Below are 25799 nucleotides of genomic sequence, written 5' to 3'. Positions count from 1 at the left end.
TCACCCTAATTGAGTGACCACAGCTGGCTCCCCACGAGGACCCCGGTCACAGAGGCATTTATTTACCTGAACACAATAGAAAGAGTTTTCACCAGAATCACCAGGTATTCCTGCTATTTTAGATTATCTCATATTCCTCAAGATGTCAAAACTTCTATTATCTTCTTCTGAGTCCACCTGGCAACAGTCAGTGCCTTCCACCCTCCAATGGAAGGCCATTTTATCTTTACTCATAAAATCACACTTTGTTTCCTGAAAAGTCTTATTAGGACCTTTCCCCCATTGGTGAAACTTATGCTGCAATGGGACCTAAATCTGGTTCTCTCGATTCTTACCAGACCACCGTTCAAACCATTGGCCACATGCTCCATGTTGTACCTGTCCATGAAGGTTGCCTTCATAGTAGCTATCAGACTGGCCAGACAATTGAGTGAACTGGAAGCACCCATGGCTGACCCACTCTACATCATATTTCATAAAGAAAAACTTGTCCTTCACCTCCACCCAAAATTCATCTCTAAGATAATTTCTGAGTTTTATGTGTACCAACCTATCATTTACTGGTATTCTTTCAAAACCTCATGCTTCCGAATCCAGTGAGGAAAAGAGACTGCACTCCCTTGATGTCAGACAGGTCTTGGCCTTTTAACTGCAAAGAACAAAAATGGTTTGGAAAACACAAGCCTCTTTTTCAGAGCTTTTTCACAAGGACAAGCATTATCTGTCCCTAGACTTTCTAAGTGCTTTTCCGGATGCATCATTCTTTATCAGTGTCACTTGTTCTTCGCCCTCCGCTCCGCAATGAGGAGAGGACCCACTCTACAAGAGCACAAACAACCTCATCTGCATCTCTTTGTGAAGTACTGATGTTGGACATTTGTAAGAGCTTCCTGGAGCTCCAGTTACACCTTTCTGAAGCAGGATGCCATAGTCCAAGACTCTGCTGCAGATGCAGTTTTGGGGAGAGCAGTATTATAGACATCCATACCAGCTACAGCCTCACACCCTCCTCCTGTTTGAATATCCATGTGTGGAATACACCTAGGGACCAGCACTCAAAGAAGAATGAGAGGTTACTTACTCATAACTGTAGAGGTTCTCTGTGACGTGTGGTCCCTATCTGTATTCTACTACCCATCCTCCTTCCCCTCTGCTTTGGATCTTATCTGATTTGTGGTAGAAGAAAGAACTGGAGAGATGTCGGCCCATGCTGTTATTTATGCCCTCTGTTCAGAGCACAAGGAGGGCAATTGTACAGGTGAGGACTAACAGACACTACTCGCTACAAATTTCCATTCTCAGGTGTATGGTGTGGAATACAGAAAGAGACCACAAATCTCAAAGATCCTGCAGGTACAGATAAGTAACCTCCATTTATGAATCTAACTACAGAACACTAAGAATTAAAATCATTAAGATTTGTTTAGCAACTATAATTGCTATCTGACAGACTGGACAATATCTGCCATAAGTAATATATGTTTTATTAAGATATTGAAGATATTAAGATATTGAAAATTGTAAAATGTAAAACTTCTCAGTTGTCGTTCTTATCAGCAAAGCCATTTTACCACTTCATTGAGATGATATGTTTTGATTTTTTTATACTGAATTTTTAAAATCACTAGTAAAACACTAGTACTTCCAAAGTAGCTATTGTTATACCAATAAAATAAAAACCAGCAGGATCTTGTTAAAGGGGAAAAGGCAAAATGTCACATTTATTGTGAATACAGAAAGAATCATAGTAAGCAGTTAGTTATAGCTATAACATTCTATTCAATCTCATATTTATTCACACATTCATTCATACACACACACACAGGTTCTGCAAGGTTGTTATCATAGTTACCAGCCTGAGAGTTGCTCATGCCAAGCCACTGGGCAGGTGGCCTGGACATGAGGAGGGAGCAGGGCCTTGTCAGATGCCCATCTGATGCTCCTGGAAGTTGGTTTGCAGAATCAGACCCCAAAGTTCTCACTTTCTAGAGTCCATTTTTATAGGAATTTCTTCCTATGCCAGTCTATGGGAATTGCTTCATCATGCTGTTGCTGGATCAATCAGCAGATAGCACATTTGTGATGGCTCCGTGCTGCCAGATGTTATCTTGTTCTTTGGTTCTTCCATTCTTGAGGCTGTTGGGTGGATTCCAGTCTGTCCTCCGGGGGTCCTCTGGTTATTTCCACTTGACACCTTCTTCAGCCAATGGACACTGGATTCTTAGGCTGGCACCTCCCTGATCATTCAGTTATTATCCACACCAAGCATCCATCCACATACATCCTCTATCTCTATTTTAATCACAATTGTTAATACAACAAAAGGGCGGAGAGTCTCTGGGTGCTGTTTCTGTTGTTACAGAGTATTGCTTTGAGTCTCTCTCTGTGTGAGTTGTTGTTGTTACAAAGAATTGCTTTGAGAACAGACCCTGTCTTTAGAATGTACTAACACAATTAGCAGCTTGCAAGTTTCACACAGAGAGGGAGAGAAACAGTACCAAAAATCAAGAGACCTCTTAATTAGTAATACCCTGGAATTTAAACTGTGGGGAATCAAACTCATTTTTGATTTTAATACAGAACTTCTTTAATATGATCCAACATAATCCCCCTTTTGACACTAAGATTTATAATCGTCAGTGTCACTTTCTATGTAGCCTATTCAAGAGAAGGTACTGTGAGGCAATTTGAGTTTTTGATTCCAGTTCATCCCACATACATGATCCTAGTGATGTATCTTTACTACAAGGTTCTGGGGTAACAGGCAAGGTGAAGCACGCCTACTTTTGAGGAGTCCATTCGGTACAACCTCTAGTGTCCAGTAGCTTCCCTCCTTCCCGAGCCCACTGGCTCAAGGTCCAGGGTAGCCAGAAGGATCCCATGTGTAATATGGGGAGTGGGCTAACCTTCAATACCTTTGCCTCCAGGGACTGTTGGTGTGCAATTTTGACAACAATTTCTCCCATTAACAAGTCTGGTTTTACAATACTGGAAACATATTGCCTCCATTCATATTGATAAGTGTCAAACAATGATCTCTTTCTTAACGCTTAATATTTCCCAATATGACCCAGAACATTTCGTGTTCCAAAGTAGCTAGGGCAAGTATCTGCATTTCAGTGCATCCCATAGCTATGGCTGTGTAGTTTCCTATTTCTAAATTTTTTCCTATGCATAAGCCACGCGGTAGTATTAAGCCATTGCCAAAGATTCCATCGGGCTTTTAGGTTACCCAGGCCAATTTGGACCAAGTCTACACTGGCATGTACTTGTTTTTGTATCAGGCTGTCCTGTAGCTGGGACAGAGAGCTTAATTTATTTTTAATTACCTGCAGGTCTGCAGTATTTTTTTTTTAAACACACAACAGTGCTAGCAACAAGACAAGACAAAACATAGAACACAAAACACAATTTCTGTTGCGACAGTAGATTCATGATATTGGGTTGCTCTTCAACTGGCATCAGCTTTTCCTGATTTTCTGAAAGACAAAAGAACATGTTTCTACCCCTTTTGGGGTGGCAGATTATTGCTTAAAATATTTCTTTTACAAATACCCTTGCTGATTGCAGGCAAAACAGAGGAATTACCCCCATATTTTCCTGTTTTTTTCTATAGGCAGGCCAGGTTTCAATGGCTTTTATCTATTAAGGGTTATGGGGAAATTATCCCACTGTTTAGTCATTAAATCCCTGAGGTGGGGTACCTCAGTTTCCTTTCTTATACAGCAGACCAAGTTTATAATGTTTTTCCTGCTGTGTTAAGCTTTAAGTTTATTTACCGGTAATAGCTGAGAAGCATTATTACCGTACGACTTTAAAGGGTTTTTCCAAAAATCATACACACTATACGTAGTTACAGGGGTACTTATCATCATTAAATTTATTAAAATTATCTTGTTATCCCATGCCTTTTATTTAGACAATTTGTTTGCTGATCAGGTGTGTCCTTTATCTGCAGCTCCTTTGTGCTGCTAGTTCTTTCCTTCCTTTATCATTTAGGTAATTTGCATTTTCACAGACACTTCCTGCTTTTCGATTTAAAGCCATCAGCAGCTCAGAGACTCTATCTTAAAAGGGACACATACTAACAAAAATAATATTAATGTTTTAATTTTTTTAGATGAACAAATATTCCTGTCTTCTGAGCCCCCTGCTAGCACTAACAGTAAAGCCCTTACGTTGAAGTATTAGTTTTAAAACACTGATTTCTAAAAAAAACAATGAGGAGTCCTCGTGGCACCTTAGAGGCTAACAAATTTATTTGGGCATAAGCTTTCGTGGGCTAAAACCTACTTCATCAGATGCATGGAGTGGAACATACTGTAGGGAGGAATAAATACACACCCCACTTGGTAAGACAACTCCCATCTTTTCATATGCTCCCATCTTTTCATATGGTTTTTAGATTCAATTTTCAGTGACATAATTATTGATTATTCATTTATCCAGTAATTGGCAAATCCTGTTTATTTAACTCAAAATTATTTCATCTGATGCGAGAAACAAGTTATCTAATGGGTCTTTAACTCTGGTCCTTGCATTTTCTGAACTGGTGACCCATTTGTGCTAAAACTGTCACTTTGTTACTAGATGCCTGATGGCACGCATGTGTGTAACTAGAACAATAGACAGCTCTCTCAGCTGGAGTCCTGGCTCCTCCACTTTAATTGACACTGACTGAAGAATTGTGACAGATCTGGTATAAATGGAAATGTTTGTTTTGTTTTCAGAGTCATATTGACCAAAGGAAATGCAATCTATCTAGCTTGTGTCTGAGAAAGAGCAGTATGTTAAAATGCCTGATGTATAAAATGGGGTTAAATATTTGACATATTTTAGCCTATAGGAGTACAACATGAGCTCTATTTACTGAAGTTTTGTGAACTTAAAACACTTGCTTACTGTATTTTAAAATTTTATCTGAAAGGATCTGTGTTCAATAATTTAGTTAGTGTTGATTTTCAATATGCTGTAACATTCGGGCTTAGCAGAAAAAAATCAAATAGGATATGAGGAGCTGAATTGGAAGATGTAACATAACTGGAGGAAAACATACCAAAATTTGGAAATGTAAATGTTCATACAGTTTAAAAAATACATGCGAGAACACATGCTGTGTGTTTGTATATTAGTGCATGGGTGCATATATTAGTATATTGTATCTCTGGCTATATTTAAATTCATGTCTTGTTTGAAAGCACATAGCAGTGAGATGCCACATAAAAACCTTAGAAAACTAGATAGTAGTAAACAAATAGACTCTTAAATGACTTTGACTCTGCTTTATAATGCCTTTATACTGTTGGGTTTTTTAAAAACTAGTGTTCTTCTATAGAAATCTCTTTTTAAATGCAGAGAAGCTTCATAAAATAATTTTACAAGAAACCATCCATATGACACGGTTTAGAGGAAAATCCTTTTGTCTCAAAAAGAGCTCTTGCAATGATAATTATTATACAGTTGTCTGACATTAGTTTCAGTTTGCAAGCTAGTCAAGGCAGCTAGAGGGCAACAAGGGATTTTAAAAAGCCTTTCCATGGAATACATTTTATTTTTTTGAAATTATTGAAAAGACAGCACTAGGTTAGGATTCTTCATCAGCCCTGAAGCATTATTATTTCTTTAGCCAAAGCATCTATTAATATAGCTGCTGCTTCTTGTTTTAAAGAGGAAGGTCTAAAGGAAATCCAACTGAATGACTGAGAGGGAGGGGATTTAGGACTAACAGGTGGTCTCGAGACATACTGGCTGAGCCTCAGTTCACATCTAACATATTATGTGTGGGTATTCATGGGCTTTCGTTTCTCATCCTGTCTGCATATTTCCGTTGTTCTTGATGTAACTACAGAGTACTTTAGCTATGGCAATAAGAAATGATTTTAGCAAAACCATCAGAAGGATAGCACAGTTTTTTTACTGGTTCCCAAAATCACTGAGCAGCTCAAGAAGAAGGAAATTCAAGCTTCTCTGGAAGTCTGCTGGTAAGTGCTGCTGTGATTAAGACAATTATCTTTTCTTTCTTTTTCTCTGCTAAGAAGAGAAACTAAAGATGAAAGTATGTTTACTTTATTGAGAAAACTTTTCCAAAATAGTATTCTTTGCTCTTTGGCATCCCGTACAAGGTCCATATGGACACAACTGTTGAAATTATTTGGAGGTACATATAGTGTATTGGTCAGGATTGCTCAGATGCAGGATACTACTACAGCTTTATCATTCAATCTTATTAACTTTCTTTTCTATAATATTTGGTTTTCCTTTTTATGGGGTTAGGTTTAATTCTTTGTCTCTCTCACATATGTGTACTTATGCGCTCTGAGTCAGGAACTTCTGTCTCAAAGATCGATCAATCAGTTCTTTTAAATTTTAACATCCATTCATTTAGTGCTAAAATGTCAGAATGCTAGATGAAGAGAGAATTTGCTGAGGACCTTGAACTACTATGTCAAACTAGCTGGTCTTACAAAATGGGAAGCAAGTTAGAAGAGGACTTGGGTTTGGTAATGAGATACAGTCTTTAATTTCTGTTTACCGCTTGTAATCCAGCCCAGCTCAGCAGTGACTGAATGTCATTGCATCTGAAGACTATTTAGTGCTCTATGTCAAATGAGTCAGTGGTTTCAATCCACTTACTAGTGGAAAAGAATCCATGACTCTCAACACCCCATTCAGCAATAAATAGAATCTTTAGCTTTAAAGGCCAAGGACTGCCCTGTCCCATAGAGATGGTCCCTTAAGGTCAGGGTCGAGGCATGTTGCTTGGGCAGTTTGCAGAAGCAGACACTTTTGTTGCTTTAGCTGCTGCACTTGTTCTGTTAATAATAGTGGACTTCATTCTACAAAGCACAAGCACTTTTGACAGGCACTAAGTTGATGTAAAATGGTGAGCCAGTTAGTTTTGAAGGTCTTCTAGTCTGAAAACCAAATTTTAACTTGTATGGGATGGTCTCTTTGATCAACATTATAGCTGAAAAATGCAGTGTTTTAATTCAAGTGATGTATTTGTGAATCTGAACAAGTTGGACCATCTGAAATTTACCACTGAAACACTGTTGTGGAACATGACTAAATGGCAGATTGACATCCTCCTCTGTGAAAGAATCCACACCCCTTAAACATCCAGGGTGAAATCCTGACTATCGAAGTTAATGGCAAAATTCCCACTGACTTCACTGAGGCCAGAATTTCAACCCTAGTCTTCCCTTCCTCTTAAAGTATTCAGTAGTACTAAATAATAATAATGTCACTCCCAGAATAATAATATTACTCCTGGAAGATAAGTTTAAACTTTACCCATGATGCTTTTTTATGTTAAATATTACTCTTGTGTACATCTACAAACCAAGTAAGACGGTAACAATAGACACATTACTGAAAACTTTAATTCAGTCAGGTCATGTATATGTCAAAATGATTATGCAGGTCTTTTTTTCTCAGTGCCACCGAAATGTAACATTGTCTACAGTTTGTGAGGAGGAAGGAGGAGGATTCTGAGGGCCAGGCACCTAAAACAATAAACTCCAGTGTATTTTTTTCTCTCCCTTCCCCCCTACATCCAGTAGTTTTATTGGAATAAGACTTAATTTTCTGCATTAATTTTTATATGTATTTTTATTACTTTGGCATTAAAGGTGCATATGCTGTCAGAAATGCTCTGGGTATCATTCTCCATCAGTTCCTTGTGCTGATGATCACAAGGCCTGTGGTGTTACTGGAAAGATGGCGCATGAAGAAATATTGGAGAAAGTTGTACCCTAACACAAAAGAATAAACAGTAAAATCAACACAATGTTTTTATAAGTGGTATTCCCTGATCCATTTTGTAGGACTCAGGCACATTTTAACACACCAGAGGTTGAAAAAACTTTTAAGGAGAACCTATCAGTTTCTGTTGCAAAGGCACTGATACAATTCATAACCCAATCTGGACATTAGAAATGTAATAAGAGTTGTACTAGAATTCCTGTTTCACAAGAGAAGGGAAATGTGGGCTCCACTGAAGTCTGAGCATTTTGCTGTTGACTTCAATGGGGCCAGAATTTCATTCAGGGTTCCTTCCTCCACCCATGATCATCAAACTAGCCTTTGATGATCCCCAAACACTTTTAAAAAAAAACAATAACAAAAACCTCTTTATTTAGGAAGTTTTAACAAGTTTACAGATCCTTGCCATGTAAATATCAGAATCAAAACAATCATTACTACAGTTAGTTTTTCTTTAAAGAGACATTATACAATCTCCATATATACATATTTAACAGACCAACCAGTTCCTCCCCCTCCCCAACCCCCAGCCCAATCTAAGCTAGTGGCATTCCCACCCTGCTTCTAATATGGTACACTCACACTTGGGCCTGCTCCAAATCCCATTTATTTCCAGTTCCAATAGTTCCCTTGGGTTTGCCTTTATTGTTAACTTAAGCAAGAAGAAACAAGTTAATTGTGTCACATGATTACGGTCGGCCTTGATATTCAAAAGGCAGAAATTTGATAGTGTCACATGTAAAAAGATATATCAGGGTATAATTAGGCGTCTGCTCCTGATTCAGAGGCCCTGTAGATCAACCTGCCCTCAGCTGCTGACCTTGAAGAGAGAGAGGGAGAGGAGTACTATATGAAGTCATTTTGTTTAAAAAAATCAACTGTAAAAACATTTTGGAGATTTCAAATCTACTACCTATTGATCAGTGAAAATTCTCTATAGCTATCATACTAATTTTTTGCTTGGATGTTGGAGAAATCAAAATCAATGTACCATTTCTTGAGGAGGGCTCAGAAAGAGAGAAGCCTTTTTTAGGAAGAAATTGCCACAATTAGATTGATTGATTTGTTTCAAGAAAATGTTTGGTAAAGTCTGGAATAGAATCAGAGCTGATCTGCTGGTTTTAATTCTTAATCTTTACAGTTTACAGCACAAATCCTCTAGGCACTTGCTGCACAACTAAAACAATAGGTTCTAGGCACTGTTCACATCTATTGATTAACTGCTGCTGCTAATGCTTTAAGTGCACTTAGTTTATTCATCGATATAAAACATTTTAAAAGATGTTAGGCAAGGAGGATGCGCTGTTTAAGGTTATGGTTTCCTTTTTAAAATGCATTCTATGTTTCTTTGTTTGAAATGTTTGAATTTTTCCTCACAATATCCTCATAGAATCTGTGTTTTGTGATGCAAATCACCTGACTGGAGGTTCTAGATACATATAGTGAGACCTGAAATGCATCAGGTTTCAGAATAGGATAATTGTCCACTGAAAAAGAAGCATTGGGACCTTGGTAGAGCTGGGTGTGGGAGGGGAAACTGGGGGGCTGAGTGCAAAGGGAGCTTGTGGAGAAGTTGGGTGCAGGTGAGATGAAGGAGAGCTCTGGGCCCCTCCTTAGGAAAATTGTGTCTGTGCCCCTGAATGCTGGCCACTGTCAGAGACAGGATAGTGGATTAGGGTCTACATATTTCTGATCTTGTATGGCAGTTCCTCTGGCGCTACGGAAGGGAAACAAAGTTTAGGCCTGTTTATAGGAACAGGGGCCCCAGTGCATGGCTTCATCTGGAAAACATATAAAATTACACCTAGGGGAATTTTGGCCAAAAAATTAAAAATTCTGTGCCAAAATTTTTAAAATTTTGCACGCAATATTTTAAAATTGTGCAAAATTCTGCACATTTTTATTCGTCAAAATAATGCAATATAATCATTTTCAATTCTTTTGATAATTTATTTAAACTACAGTACAATGAATGGAGGTGGGGAGCATTGGAGGAAATTCCCAAATCCCCTTTTTCTGATAATAATGTAGCTAGGTTGACCCTTTATTTATAGTTATTAGTCAACAAATATATGCAGCCATATGCTCAGTATTACATCATAGGCAACCGAAGAGCAAATAAGGGCTGGGGACTCAAACTTACTATTTATACTGGCTACTGACCATCTCCAGGTCCACAGAGCACATTTTGATAGGAACTTTTTTTAGTCCAAAAATTTAGACCAGTTCTAATCACTAAATACTATAAGCATTTATAAGGCCATACTGTCATTTACAGTAAGGCTCCTTTGCACACCTCATGCCTACCTCCAAATACCCTGAAGTCCTGCCTCTCCATACCGGGTGCACCGCAATAGCAAGCCAGAGGGACAGAATCTCTCTCATTCGCTAAACTCGTATGCATGCCCAGCCCTGCTTCCTCCTCCTACAGCAACTGATGTCTCCCCACATACGCATGCACTCTCCCCCACTCCCATGCGGATTTATGTCTCTGCCAGCCGCTCCAAGCTGCTGGGGAGGAGAGACCACTCTTGCATCTTCCCTTTTCTTCCCCATAGAAGTCATTTTTCTGCAGGGAAGCAAAGAAATCTGCAGACAACATGAATTCTGTGCCCACATGGTGGCGCAGAATTCCCCCAGAAGTATAAAAGACAACAGTTTATGTGGTGGGGGTGGGTGGGAATTGAATCCCACTTGTACTGAAACTATTATAAAATGTTCAAACAGGGGCACACATATCAGTGAGATTTATACAGCTCTGTTTCTAACCCAAATTGAGTCTTGTAAGAATTTTATTCTAAGCTTTCAACTAAAGGGAATGCTTAAAGATTAGCAGTTCTGTGTACATCTGAAAAAGTTTTCAGTGAGAAGAAAATGAGAAGTCATTAGCAGATCTCTAAACTAGCCAGATCTTTCTCACAGTCAGCAGCAAAATGTTACACTTTACCTCCAGCAGGAATTTGCGTATGATTTTTTGGCCTATGTGTTGCAATTTTGAGGCCTCCTCTAAAGCACATTGAAATCAGTGAGAGTATTTTCATTGATTTCAATAGATTTTGGGTCAGGTCATTGGAACCCAATCGAATAAATCTGTGTTAAAGGTACAGACATGTAAGAATACATGTTCTGCACAATAAACTGAAACAAGTATAGAAACATTATGACATCCTTTTAAATGAATATACCATAAAAATACATTTATGAAGGTTTAAACTTCTATACAAACTAAAGTTAAAATAATATGAAAACTGACCAGATAAAAGGAAAGCCTGTTTTTAACTACCTATCCAAAATGTTTAATTGACCAACAGAGCCCTGATACCTAATGAGTGCACAGAGCTACTAAAAGAATATAATTTTGGTGTGATAAGAATATGCATTTTTTCTGTGTTTACTTTATAGTTATTTGTGAATTAAAGCTTTTATCCTAATACTGCACCCGTGCTTATATGGAGTAGCACTGCCTCCGCAAATAGTCCTATTGTCTTAAACTGGGCTACTCCATTTGAGTAAAGGTAGCAGAATCTGACCTACTGTTTGTAAGAATACATAGCTGGGAAACAAAGAAATAAACGGTGTCACTAGATTACTCTATTCTTATCAAAACAAAGTGTTGCATTCAAATTATTTTCCCTTGTAGGGAACAAATTTAGAATACCGTAGAACCTCAGAGAAGTACAAACACCTCAGGAATGGAGTTTGTTCATAACTCTGAAATATTCATAATTCTGAACATGGTTCTTCCAAAAGTTTACAGCTGAACACTGACTTAATACAGCTTTGAAACTTTATTAGGTAGAAGAAAAATGCGTCTTTTAACTATCTTAATTTAAATGAAACAAGCACAAAAATGGTTTCCTGAAGCTGTCAAATCTTTTTTTTAACTTTTCCTTTATTGTTTTAGTAGTTTATGTTTAACACAGTACTGTACTGTATATTTTTGTCTCTGCTGCTGCCTGCTGCGTACTTCCAGTTTCAAATGAGGTGTGTGGTTGACCGGTCAGTTCATAACTCTGGTCTTCATAATGCTTAGGTTCTATTGTAATTACTTTCTATAGATAATAATTTTTAAAAAGTGATAGGCTATGGTACACTTATTTAATTTAATTATGGTACACTATTTTAATTTTAATTACCTAGTGTTGAGATGCACATATAATTTCCATTTTGTTGTAGTAGTTATTTATTAATTATTATTAATATTATTATTTATTATTATGCAATGCTATAGATGTAAATGGTACTTCAACAGATTACAGACAAGTAAAAAACAGTGGCCATTCCCTTAGGACTTTACAGTCTAATTGCAAATGTATGAAATATGTCCATGTGCAATCTTTTCAGGTACACTTATTTGTCTGATTTTGAAAATTCAGCCCTACTGATCTGAATGCTCTTAATGTTCATTGAGTAACTTCCACATCTAATGATCAGATAAGTATACATAGACTGTTAGTGAAAACATACCATTTTAAGACTCTGATTACAGTAAGTGTATTCTTTAAGGTTCAGTTTCCTTTAAAAATATATTCTGCATTTGTTTTACATGTTTCTTTTTATTCAGAGCATGTCTGTAATTTGTTATATTGTGGTACAAATCCTTTGAGTGAGACTGCATTATTTGACTCCCAAAGTGCAATATCAAAGGGGAGAGAGAAATACAATCGTCTTTCAGTGTCACTGCTTTCCTTTTATTTCCTCTTCCCTTTGCTATCTCTGTACTGGGTTAGTTTTCTCCTGCTATATTTTCTAGGGAAAAGTTATTTTGTTTTGTGCCCACACTTCTAATCTTTTTAAATTACTTTGCATAATTTCTCTGGACTGATTAGTATTCATAACTTCTCGCAGTTTAATACCATCAGCAAATTTCATTAATGGGGTTTTTTACTCCTGCTTTCAGATAATTTAAATAAGATGTTTAATAAGACTAGACAACACCAGTCCCCATGGTATACTTGTAGATATCTTTTTTCCCTTTCCCCACTAAATAAAAAAACCTCCAATTTTTTGGCAAGATTTATTCCTTATATGTCTTGTAACAATTTGGATGGAATAGGAAGCCAAGAAAGGTGCAGCTGTAGTATTAAACAAAGCACTTCCCTCATCAACGCTCAGTTTGGCCATGTGCTTCAGGGTGCAAAATGAGGAGTGGCCATCACAGGTTATCTGGAGAAGCAGCTGTGGAGCAGTGGTGTATGTAAAGTAGTAGTAATTAGTTTACTAGATAGGCGTGACTTACCAAATAAACTGATGGAGTGTTAGTGTGAGAATGATTATGCCGATAAATATGTTAAGCCTCCAAGCCCAGTGTGAATTCACATTTCTAGTAGTGTGTGCAGACTCAGACTGAGCTACTTGCTTATGCAATTAATACGTAGTGCTGTACCTTCTCTCCTGAGAAACTAGAGGCCTGAGGGCATATAAAACATTACAGTATGGAGCACTATCGCAATGCTGGTCAGGTTGAGGTGGGGTGGGGTGGGGTGTGGGGACCTGGTCTTTCTAGTCTGTCTATTCCCTTCTGTTGCCCCCTCTGTTCCTCAACCACCCACCAACTCTGCTGCCTGCATAGTGGAAGTTCTCAGTGAAACTTTAGGATATGTCTGCACTGCAATTAAAAATCCGTTCCTGGCCCATGCCAGCTAACTTGGGCAAAGGGGCTTGTGCTAATGGGCTGTTTAAATGCGGTGTAGACTTTCAGCCTGGATCCCAGGCTTTAGGACCCTGAGAGGGTGGAGGGTCCCAGAGCTGGGGCTGCAGCCCAAGCCCGAAACGTCTACACCACAATTAAACAGCCCCTTAGCCCAAGCCCTGCAATCATGAGTCAGCAGGCACGGGCCAGCTGTGGGTGTCTAATTGCAATGTAGACATACCCTAATAAGGGGCCTGATCTGATTAGATTCCCGGTGCATTACATGAGGAGTCTAGTGAGTGATCACTAATGGGATCTGTACTTCTAAGCTCCTTCACCATCATATTTTAAATATAACATACATATTTCATCACCTATTTTACGTGCATATTTACCTTCCTATGTGGATCATTTGGCACTTCACCTCCTTTGGCTTGACTCAACTCTTGGCCCCCACCCACATTTGAATCCTAAGAGGAAACAGGATCCAGGATTTATTTAGCAGGGAAGTCCCAGGATTTAGCTTTCATGAAGACTAGTCTTCCAGTTAAGTGGTTTATTCTGCGCCTATTAGAATGTAAGTCCTATTTTAGCATTTAAATCCATCACCTTAAGGGGTATTAATTGTCCCCCAGTAGAAACTATCCTTTCTTATGTTCAAACTGAATTTCCTGGCTGTACAGGATAGCTGTATCATAGTTCTATTCAAAGCTATGTTAAGCACTGTTCTATAAATCATCTAGAAAGGGCATAATCACTTCTATAACTCAGTGAATTGAAAATGTTGCCTCTGCAATGTTATTAATTCAAGTAAGAAACAACAGACTCTACTGGGAATTAACTCAAGTTTCCTTTGAATTACAAATAACTAAAACTCAGCTTCCCCTTTCATGTCATTTCATTTTGGATAATTTTGTTTTAAATTAAAGAACAAATGAAAGAAGAGTACAAATTTGTTAACTTTATGCCTGCCATTTTGGTACTCAGCACTAGAGGGCACTAGAGTAAATAATTTTTGAAACCAGTTTAATTTGCACTGCTGTAATTTTCACACGCAACAATTAACTGCTGGAAGAAATTTGCTTAGAGTGTCAATTTTTTCCACTTTATTATTTTTAAATGTAACAAAGAGAAAATATTAGTGCACAGGTAATTCCAGAAAGACAATTATTAGAGACAGTAGATCTAGGCAAATATTGCAAACCATTTTCTCTGGTTTTATTTTTAATTTTTAAACAAATTTGCATCTGCTATCTTCTACCATATTTTGTGTTTACCTCTGCAGAAATTTATTCAACTATGTTTTATTAACACAGATGTTTGCTGAAAGTGAATGTAAAGCTTGTTGACTCTACTACTCTTAGAAGTATGCATTTAAATGCATTTTCTGAAAGTACCCACACAAAAATACCCTTGTTATCAGTACAAAACTTATCCAATAAGGAAACAGGAAAAATTACTATAGGATTTAAGGAGTCAATCACAACTATGAACATAGAGATTGAATTTCAAAAAGCAAGCAATAGAATAAATTACTTCTATAAAGGATTTTACCAAATAATTTTAAATAATAAAAAAATTTGAGAAAACCATGATCTGTTCACAAAGGTATCACAAACATTACAAGAGGCAAAATTTGTGTAATACATTATTTGTTATTAATTATTCATACATTTTTAATAGATTAAAAATGCAAATATTAATGTTGTCATCTCTCAATTTAATTTCAAATCTTGTGTTTCTCTCAAAGGCCCAGCTCTGGGATTCAAGTGCTGAAATTTAGCTTTCATTTTTTAAAAAAAGTAAGTTGATAGCCTTTGTGGTAGCTTGAAAACTTGACCCAAGTGCACCCTAAAGGGTTAGAAGTCAGAAGAGAAATAAAATGAACCCCATTTTTTTTAATCTTATGATTTTAAAACCAATTTTGTGATATTTTGAGGTCTGACTTATGATTTTTTAATTCTTAGGGTTGGCAATATGGAAGTCTAAGATAAAATATATGTAGTCTTTTGTATCCTTGCCACAAATAACTACTAGTTGAGAAAAAAAAGATTACAGAGATGCTGACTTCATTGTCATTCGGTTTTCACTAAAACAAGTCCATGTATTATAATAATTTGTGTAATGGTCTTACATGGCCATGAGCTTTCCCATTGTCTGTAGATCCCATCTCTTAAATAATATTTATGAAGATCTAAGCTTTTCCTGAATCAAGCAGCAGGAGTATGCAAATTTTAGCAATAATAACCTCTAGGTCAAGCATTTCCTTGCAGTTAATGATCAGTTTGGTTGGAGTTGTGGACCCTTGAGTTTTACCTTAGGATTGTAACTCAGCCACTCATTAGCTGCTAGAAAATGCTCAGCTCTAGCAATACTTCATAAACAGCATGAAAATATAAATACTGGTCACAGGGTGGCTGGCTGCTGTAACTGAAGTAGGTCCCTGTGCCAGAGCAGGTGCTCCCAGTCGGTCTGCACCTGGTCTATAAAGGATCTGAGGGAGTCTAAGAGCTGGAAGGGAACAGAGTTGGATGTGAGAAAGAGAGTGAGGCGGGAAGCTGCAGGAAGCAGAACTGCCAAAATCCCCTGTGAGAGGAGGCAGGGAGAGCCCCAGATGAGTGAGTTGAGGACCTGTTTTGTTATGTTGGACAATGAAACTGCCTAAAAGACTGTGGGAATGGCAGAGAGTCATCTGGAGAGAAGCCCTGTCTTATCACAATGCTTTTTTTAAAAAAAAGTAATTACTTTTTGTGTGTGTTAATTTTTTTTTAAGTTGAGCTGTAGGTTGCCATAGATTCCTTTAAGCTTTAGGAACTGTAATAAACAATGGGTAAAAATTGTTCTTACAATTATGCAAAATAAGTGTGTTCTTGTAAAGGGAAAGCAATTTTTAAACATACAGGGTCAAATCCTTCAGGCCTCAATTCAGCAAGGTTCTTAAATCCACGCACAACTTTTAAGTGCATGAGCAGGTCTACTGAAACACGTGCCTAAAAGGTGTTGTGCATGTACTTAAATACCTTGCTGAACCAGGGCTCAGTTCTTTCTCAGGCGCAATTCCCATTCTGCAACATATTTAAGACTGATCACTAGACTGCATTTGTAGTTCATTTAGTTACAATATAATATCGCAATGTTTAGAGCTGCCTAATAATTCCTAGAATCCTATACAAATAAATGAGCATAAGGAAGAGATATTACTCATATTACGGTAAATCAGACGATAAAAAAAAATCCTAGAAACTGTTATTCAGGTGAGATTGAACTTAATAGTCTAACTTTAGGTCTATTATTTTGGTTCTTTTGTGGTGGATCTCTGCTCCAGTTGTGCCAACCTGTAGCACAGAGAATAAATCTTACAGTTTCCTACTTCAGAAATATAGGCCTTTACCAATTGAAGTAATGAAGAAATATGCTGTCATTAGTAGTAGCAGCTGAAATGTAAAATCTTAGTCTTCCTGCTACAAGATGGTCACAAGCTTGAGCCAGTCTGTCATTCCATCTGAAATAGTAGTGATGTACCAGCCAATATGTAGGCAAAACCAATTATTAGTACAGTGGCTATACAAAATATATTGCGCCACAGATTCTTAAAAATATCACTACATTTCTGTGTGTTCCACCTGTGTATAGTAGGCAAGTGCTCCTGCATTATGAAAGCATCCTCGGAACAAAAACAAAGCATAGATGCTGAGTAGTGATTGGACATCTAACAAAGTGAATACGAGGTAGGATCAGAGGCTAAAATAGGGAAAGAACAAGTTAAAAATTACTTAGATGTGTTCAAGTCACCAGTGCCTAATGAAATACTCCATAGAATATTCAAGGAGCTGACTGAGGAGATAGCTGAGCCATTTGTGATTATTTTCAAAATGTCATGGAAGATGGGAGAAATTCCAGAGGACTGGAACAGGGCAAAGATAGTGCCAATCTATGAAAAGGGGAATAAGGACAACCCGGGGAATTACAGACCAGTCATCTTTATTTTGGTACCTGGAAAGATAATGGAGCAAATAATTAATTAAGCAATCAAGTTGCAAACACCTAGAAGATAATAAGGTGATAAGTAACAGTAAGCAAGGATTTGTCAAGAACAAATCACGTCAAACCAACCTTATAGTTTTCTTTGACAGGGTAACAAGCCTTGGGGATGGGGGGAAATGGTAGATGTGTTATATCTTGATTTAACTAAGCTTTTGATACTGTCTCGCATGACCTCATAAACTAGGAAAATACAACCTAGATGGAGCTACTATAAGGTGGGGGCATAAGTGGTTGGAAAACCATTCCCAGAGAATAGTTATCAGTGGTTCACAGTCAAGCTGGAAGGGCATATCAAGTAGGGTCCCACAGGGACCAGTTCTGGGTCTGGTTCTATTCAATATCTTCATCCGTGATTTAGATAATGGCACAGAGAGTACACTTATAAAGTTTGCAGACGATACCAAGCTGGGAGGGGCGGCTAGTCCTTTGGAGGATAGGATTAAAATTCATAATGATCTGGAAAAGCTGGAGAAATGATCATTGTAAAATTGGCAGAGCTGCAGTTTAGTACCAGATCGACTGTTGGCCTCCCTTGCCTTGTGGCGTGCCTGCTGCAGTTCCTTTGCTTTCATGCAGTATTGCTGCTGATCCCTGTTGTACCCCTTCGCCTGCATCCCCATGCACTCTGCTCATCGATTGTCCACATTTCTACATCTGTGCCATAGCGCTATCTGCACAGCCTCTTTTCCCTGCAGGCCCAAGAAATCAAATACCTCTTGTCTGCTATAGGCAGGAGCATGTCGGAAGCATGTAGCCAGCATGATCGGTTGGGTAGCTGCACGCAAGGGAACGCTTCTGTGTGTGCTTACCAAGCTGGGCAGTCAGGAAAATGCATTTTAAAAACATGCAGGTTTTTAAAGGCGGGGTGGGGTTGGCTAAATGGCTTCCAGTCTCTGACCCCTGGCCAGTGGAGTTGACAATTGTGACTAGAATGGTCATTGTTAGGGATTGTGGCACAGCTGCTGGAGAACTGTTAGGGTTGACATAGGTAACGCAATGCGTATACTCACACTGTCGGTTGACCAAGGCTCAACACAATTCAGGGAGGTTGTGACGTTGCACCTCATAATGCTTTATAGAAATATACTTATGAGTGTAAATATGACATAACTGGAATATGTTTTATGCTAGATATGCCATGTAACATATCTTTGCAAAAGTTATGTTCTTCTGCATGTATTCATCCTATTTGTATGCATGTATCATTTTTACATCTGAAGTTATGAGTGTTGGTTTTATGCCTGTATTTAAAGTGTTTGCTGTAGAAAGCACCTAAGGCAGATTTGGTCAACATAGTGTGAGGGGATTATTCAGGTAATTGGGAGTACTTGGCTAACAATGGACCTTGATAGATGCCAATCCACATCTGAGCTTTCCTGGGAAGTCCTGTAGAGAACTGAGTCATGCATGGACATGTGACTTGCCCATATGACTGCAAGACTTCATCTTGTAGCTGGATTCTGCAAAGGAGAGCAGAAGGGGTTTCCGCCCACAAGAGAGAGTCTATTTAAGCCCCTGGAAACCCCTCCACTGTGTATTCAGCTGGCTCAAGAGTAGCCTCTCAATCCCAAAGAGAAGCCTGAAAGAAGCTGGAACAAAGGACAGTAACTACAGGGGTGTGAGTGATTGCTGGACCCAGACTAGAAAGAGGCTAGTCTGTCAAAGAAGCTTATGGGAACATCTCTGAGGGTGAGATTTACCTGCATTTAGTTTCCTACTGTATTAGGCTTAGACTTGCATGTTTTATTTTATTTTGTTTGGTAATTTACTTTGTTCTGTCTGTCTTTACTTGGAACCACTTAAATCCTACTTTTTATATTTAATAAAATCACTTTTTACTTATTAATTAACCCAGAGTAAGTATTAATACCTGAGGGGTGGGGGGGCAAACAGCTGTGCATATCTCTCCATCAGTGTTATAGAGCAGTGGTCTCCAAACTGGGATACGTGCACCCCATGGGGTGCGCAAGATGATCCTAGGAGGTGCGCGGCAGTAGGAGCGCCACCAGACAGCACTCCGCCGTTGTTTTTTCTTCAGCGGCAGCTCTGCACGTCCACGGCTGGTGTTCCCCTCCGGCACCCCACCTGCGGTAAGTCTTCCGTTCTTCTTCCGTTGGTGGCGCGTCGGCGGAAGGTTTTCCGGTCTTCTTACGTCGCTTGTAGCAGGTCTTCCGGTCTTCTTCCGTTGGCGGCGTGTCTGCGGCAGGTCTTCTGGTCTTCACCCTGGGGGTGTGCGAGCCAAAAAGTTTGGAGACCACTGTTATAGAGGGCAAATAATTTATGAGTTTACCTTGTATAAGCTTTATACAGAGTAAAACAGATTTATTTGGGGTTTGGACCCCATTTGGAGCTGGGTATCTGGGATGTGGAGACAGGAGCACTTCTTAATCTGTTTTCAGTTAAGCCTGCAGCTTGCGGGGAACGTGGTTCAGACCTGGGTCTGTGTTTGCAGCAGGCTAGCGTGTCTGGCTTGAACAAGGCAAGGTACTGAAGTCCCAAGCTGCCAGGGAAAACAGGCTCAGAGTTAGTCCCAGCACATCAGGTGGACGTCCCAAGCGGGTTTCTGTGACCCAGCCCATCACAGAGGTGATGTTACTGTATCGCCATAATGGAGCCTTTACATCAACCAGAGACAAATGTGAGTGTAGATTCACATACAACTAGGGTAATGCTAGGTGACTTATGTTGACCCAGCTTTGTAGCCTAGACCAGGCCTAAGTCATAGATTTATAGAAAAATCTTTATTTTCTAATTTCTATTAAGGAGAAAAATATAAGAAGGAATAAAACATTGTTATATATATATCCCTTTCCCCTCATAAGTACAGATTAAGGCAAAAAATTTTAAACATCACACGTCTGTGTTCAAGTTATTTTCAAATGCAAACACTTCCACCTTGTCCCATCCCCCCACTTCTATCATGAACAATATTGTTAGAATGGATAATTTGGCTCACTGTAGTTTTTCAGTACTACACTTGATTTTAGTAAACTGGACCATATCTGAGAAGCCAATCAGAATTCAACATGAGGTGTAACATATTACATCCTGGCTCCTATGAATGTCAACAAGGTTACAACTCTTTAAGTTGATTATAGTTTAGCTCTTGTTGCGAAACCATTTATCTGCAGTTGTACCCCTTTGATTTTTTAGCTTGAAATTTAGTTTTATACAGCAAATACACGGCTTGTCAGTCTACAGTGTAACCAGTAAAAAGCTTTTGCAGGAGACAGGCATAATGATGGATTAGTGTTTTAGTTTTACATTAATTAAAAATAGTAATGATCAAAATTATATTTGGCAGCTGTATAAAAGAAAAAGATTATTTTATCAAAAATTATTAAAAACTGCACTTTGTCCTTTTATACTATTAATATGTACTATCAAATAGCAATTTTTTCATTTGCAGTTACATCCTTCACTTTTCTGTTTGAAGCTCAGTGGATTTATATATATTTTCTTATTACTTATAAGCCCACAGTGTCCTTTTATGAGACCCTATATCATAACTACATACTTTCTTGATCAACTTTTTTTATCTGCTACAGAGCAAAGATTATATTTTTAAAATACAATAGATCAGCTGTTCCATTTTTTATTCTTATTCTACAATAATGAATAAGCTTATTGCATCTTTTTTGTTTTGGCCACTGGAGCTTATTTATTTGCATGCCAGACAGGAAAGAGACGAAGGTCAGTTGTGTGGCATCCCATGCTCTGATCTGCATTGCAAATGAGGAAAAGCAGATGATATGCCTGGCATGTTGGCCAAAGTTTTCAAACCTAGGCATCTAAATAATCACTTGATTTCTCAGAGGTGCTGAACAGCCTAAACATCACTTGAAGTCAATATGGATTCTGAATGTTCAACACCTCTGAAAACCTGCCCGTTTCTAGGTGTCTAAATACGGATTTTGTTGACTAACTTTATGTATCCAGATAGTAAACTGTTACTTATTTATTGCTTATATATATATTTCCACTAGTATTTTTAAGTGGATTGGAACAGTTATAGAAAGAGAGAAGAGCTGTGTACTTTCCAGCAGAGCATTAGTTGCTTGAAAGATAAGAAACCTAGGGTATGTCTACACTGCAATTAGACACCCGCGGCTGGCCCATGCCAGTTGACTTGGGCTCGCAGGACTCAGGCTAAGGGGCTGTTTAATTGCAGTATAGACTATCTGGATCGGGCTGCAGTCCAAGCTCTGGGACCCTCCCACCTCGCAGGGTCCTAGAGCCTGGGCTCCAAGCTGAGCCCTAATGTGTACACCACAATTAAACAGCCCCTTATCCTGAGCCCAGCAAGCCCAAATCAGCTGGCACAGACCAGCTGTGGGTTTTTAACTGCACTGTAAAGATACCCCCACTGCCAGATCCTCTGATCTGGTACATCTCCTTTGTGCCATTCAGTGGCACAAAGGTGCTGTGAAGCTGGCTTAACAGCCTTCCTGGAGATTCTTCCAGTTGTCTTAGCTAGTTTCCTGGCAAATTTCCCTTAGAACCTAGCTAAGCCAACTTCATACTCCCTTTATTCCTCTGGAATGGCTATGTGGGATCTCTCTCCAGATGACAAAGGCCTCATGGCCTTTGAAGTGAGCTTGAAGACAGAAGGGAGTGGCCATATTACTGCAGACAATCCTTGGCTGGCAGAATGACCTTTGAGGGTTATTGTAGATGGGCACAATTTGCAGCAGTTGGGAGAATGTTCTATGTTCTGCTACAGATTGAGCTAACCCTGGGCCAGCTCCAGAGTTGGTAGTGTACGTAGTGGCAGTGCACCTAAAAATTTTCAAGCTTATGGAAATGCGTCTATGAATACTGCAGGGCATCTGGGAGTTTTGGGAGCAGATACGGGTGGTGGGTAAAGCCAGGGAGGCTCCATCGTCTTCACTATAGATTTCTAGGTTTAAGTCCACATAGAAATTAATGTTACTCCCACATTTGTAACTTCTCCTCTGTGGCTTCTTCTCCCACCTTAGACAAGCAGGAAGGCTGGCCTCCCTACTGAGACTTTGGGAGTCACCAGATGGTGCTATTACAGATAATCTCAGAAGTTCTCTTTAATTGAATATATAAGTAGATAGATCCTGGAAGAAATACGGTTAATTGTGATGCAGTTCTCTTTAGGCTAGAAACTTTTGCTCATTGCCTGAGTGTCTCTTTGACTTGAATAAATTTTTAGGTGCACTGCCACTACTTACAGGATATTTAGGCTGGGAGCATAAAGATACTGCACATCAGGAATAAATCCATTGAGCAAAGGAAATTATAGAGAAGTAGAACCAGCATAACAGCAGAACTGGGCTGTAAACAACCTATATTTAGCAATTACTTGAAACCCAAGTAATCCAATTTGTTTTCTAATTTTCCCGTGACTTCTAATGAACCTGGTGAATATAACATGGCACCAGCCCCAGTTTGGAAACAAAAATAGAATGTAAGCATCTGAGACTTATTCAGTAATGTAAACATAACCAAAACAAATCCAAACACTTAAGTCAAGTATACGTTAAGTACAAATTCAAATGTAGGACATTAATAGTAAAGGCACTATATAATATTATATATATATATATACTATATATATTCGCGATGTGACGGAGAGACTGCCGAGACTCATCAAGCCCTCGGATCGCTACCCCTTCCTGCTTCTCCACGTGGGCACCAATGATACTGCCAAGAATGACCTTGAGCGGATCACTGCGGACTATGTGGCTCTAGGAAGAAGGATAAAGGAGTTGGAGGCGCAAGTGGTGTTCTCGTCCATCCTCCCCGTGGAAGGAAAAGGCCTAGGTAGGGACCGTCGAATCGTGGAAGTCAACGAATGGCTACGCAGGTGGTGTCGGAGAGAAGGCTTTGGTTTCTTTGACCATGGGATGGTGTTCCATGAAGGAGGAGTGCTGGGCAGAGACGGGCTCCATCTTACGAAGAGAGGGAAGAGCATCTTTGCCAGCAGGCTGGCTAACCTAGTGAGGAGGGCTTTAAACTAGGTTCACCGGGGGAAAGAGACCAAAGCCCTGAGGTAAGTGGGAAAGCGGGATACCGGGAGGAAGCACAGGCAGGAATGTCTGTGAGGGGAGGGCTCCTGCCTCATACTGGGAATGAGGGGCGATCAACAGGTTATCTCAAGTGCTTATATACAAATGCACAAAGCCTTGGAAACAAGCAGGGAGAACTGGAGGTCCTGGTGATGTCAAGGAACTATGACGTGATCGGAATAACAGAGACTTGGTGGGATAACTCACATGACTGGAGTACTGTCATGGATGGTTATAAACTGTTCAGGAAGGACAGGCAGGGCAGAAAAGGTAGGGGAGTAGCACTGTATGTAAGGGAGCAGTATGACTGCTCAGAGCTCCGGTACAAAACTGCAGAAAAACCTGAGTGTCTCTGGATTAAGTTTAGAAGTGTGTGCAACAAGAGTGATGTAGTGGTAGGAGTCTGCTATAGACCACCGGACCAGGGGGATGAGGTAGATGAGGCTTTCTTCCGGCAGCTCACGGAAGCTACTAGATCGCATGCCCTGATTCTCATGGGTGACTTTAATTTTCCTGATATCTGCTGGGAGAGCAATACAGCGGTGCATAGACAATCCAGGAAGTTTTTGGAAAGCGTAGGGGACAATTTCCTGGCGCAAGTGCTAGAGGAGCCAACTAGGGGGGGCGCTTTTCTTGACCTGCTGCTCACAAACCAGGTAGAAATAGTGGGGGAAGCAAAAGTGGATGGGAATCTGGGAGGCAGTGACCATGAGTTGGTTGAGTTCAGGATCCTGACGCAGGGAAGAAAGGTAAGCAGCAGGATACGGACCCTGGACTTCAGGAAAGCAGACTTCGACTCCCTCAGGGAACGGATGGCCAGGATCCCCTGGGGGACTAACTTGAAGGGGAAAGGAGTCCAGGAGAGCTGGCTGTATTTCAAGGAATCCCTGTTGAGGTTACAGGGACAAACCATCCCGATGAGTCGAAAGAATAGTAAATATGGCAGGCGACCAGCTTGGCTTAATGGTGAAATCCTAGCGGATCTTAAACATAAAAAAAAAGCTTACAAGAAGTGGAAGGTTGGACTTATGACCAGGGAAGAGTATAAAAATATTGCTCGGGCATGTAGGAATGATATCAGGAGGGCCAAATCGCACCTGGAGCTGCAGCTAGCCAGAGATGTCAAGAGTAACAAGAAGGGTTTCTTCAGGTATGTTGGCAACAAGAAGAAAGCCAAGGAATGTGTGGGCCCCTTACTGAATGAGGGAGGCAACCTAGTGACAGAGGATGTGGAAAAAGCTAATGTACTCAATGCTTTTTTTGCCTCTGTTTTCACTAACAAGGTCAGCTCCCAGACTGCTGCGCTGGGCATCACAAAATGGGGAAGAGATGGCCAGCCCTCTGTGGAGATAGAGGTGGTTAGGGACTATTTAGAAAAGCTGGACGTGCACAAGTCCATGGGGCCGGACGAGTTGCATCCGAGAGTGCTGAAGGAATTGGCGGCTGTGATTGCAGAGCCATTGGCCATTATCTTTGAAAACTCGTGGCGAACCGGGGAAGTCCCAGATGACTGGAAAAAGGCTAATGTAGTGCCAATCTTTAAAAAAGGGAAGAAGGAGGATCCTGGGAACTACAGGCCAGTCAGCCTCACCTCAGTCCCTGGAAAAATCATGGAGCAGGTCCTCAAAGAATCAATCCTGAAGCACTTGCATGAGAGGAAAGTGATCAGGAACAGCCAGCATGGATTCACCAAGGGAAGGTCATGCCTGACTAATCTAATCGCCTTTTATGATGAGATTACTGGTTCTGTGGATGAAGGGAAAGCAGTGGATGTATTGTTTCTAGACTTTAGCAAAGCTTTTGACACGGTCTCCCACAGTATTCTTGTCAGCAAGTTAAGGAAGTATGGGCTGGATGAATGCACTATAAGGTGGGTAGAAAGCTGGCTAGATTGTCGGGCTCAACGGGTAGTGATCAATGGCTCCATGTCTAGTTGGCAGCCGGTATCAAGTGGAGTGCCCCAAGGGTCGGTCCTGGGGCCGGTTTTGTTCAATATCTTCATAAATGATCTGGAGGATGGTGTGGATTGCACTCTCAGCAAATTTGCGGATGATACTAAACTGGGAGGAGTGGTAGATACGCTGGAGGGGAGGGATAGGATACAGAAGGACCTAGACAAATTGGAGGATTGGGCCAAAAGAAATCTGATGAGGTTCAATAAGGATAAGTGCAGGGTCCTGCACTTAGGACGGAAGAACCCAATGCACAGCTACAGACTAGGGACCGAATGGCTAGGCAGCAGTTCTGCGGAAAAGGACCTAGGGGTGACAGTGGACAAGAAGCTGGATATGAGTCAGCAGTGTGCCCTTGTTGCCAAGAAG

At 39.9% G+C, this 25799-nt stretch overlaps 1 protein-coding gene across 2 annotated transcripts in view; it reads left to right on the top strand.

Moving 5' to 3' along the window:
- The window catches only part of RASSF3 (Ras association domain family member 3), a 167089-nt gene that overhangs the window by 26309 nt on the left and 114981 nt on the right, over positions 1-25799 (top strand). Inside the window, exon 1 of one of the 2 annotated variants that reach the window (XM_073327885.2) lies at positions 15996-16014. The exons of the other annotated variant lie outside the window; for it this stretch is intronic. Coding sequence (XP_073183986.1) covers positions 16011-16014 — 4 coding nt within the window. The 5' untranslated portion in view covers positions 15996-16010. Of the gene's footprint in view, positions 1-15995; positions 16015-25799 lie in introns of those variants that run through there. 2 annotated transcript variants of the gene reach the window in all.

This window comes from Lepidochelys kempii, chromosome 1 (genome assembly GCF_965140285.1).
Source record: "Lepidochelys kempii isolate rLepKem1 chromosome 1, rLepKem1.hap1, whole genome shotgun sequence".
NCBI lineage: Eukaryota > Metazoa > Chordata > Testudines > Cheloniidae > Lepidochelys > Lepidochelys kempii.
The sequence above is the reverse complement of the archived record's forward strand: the minus strand, read 5'-3'. Positions and strand labels throughout refer to the sequence as shown.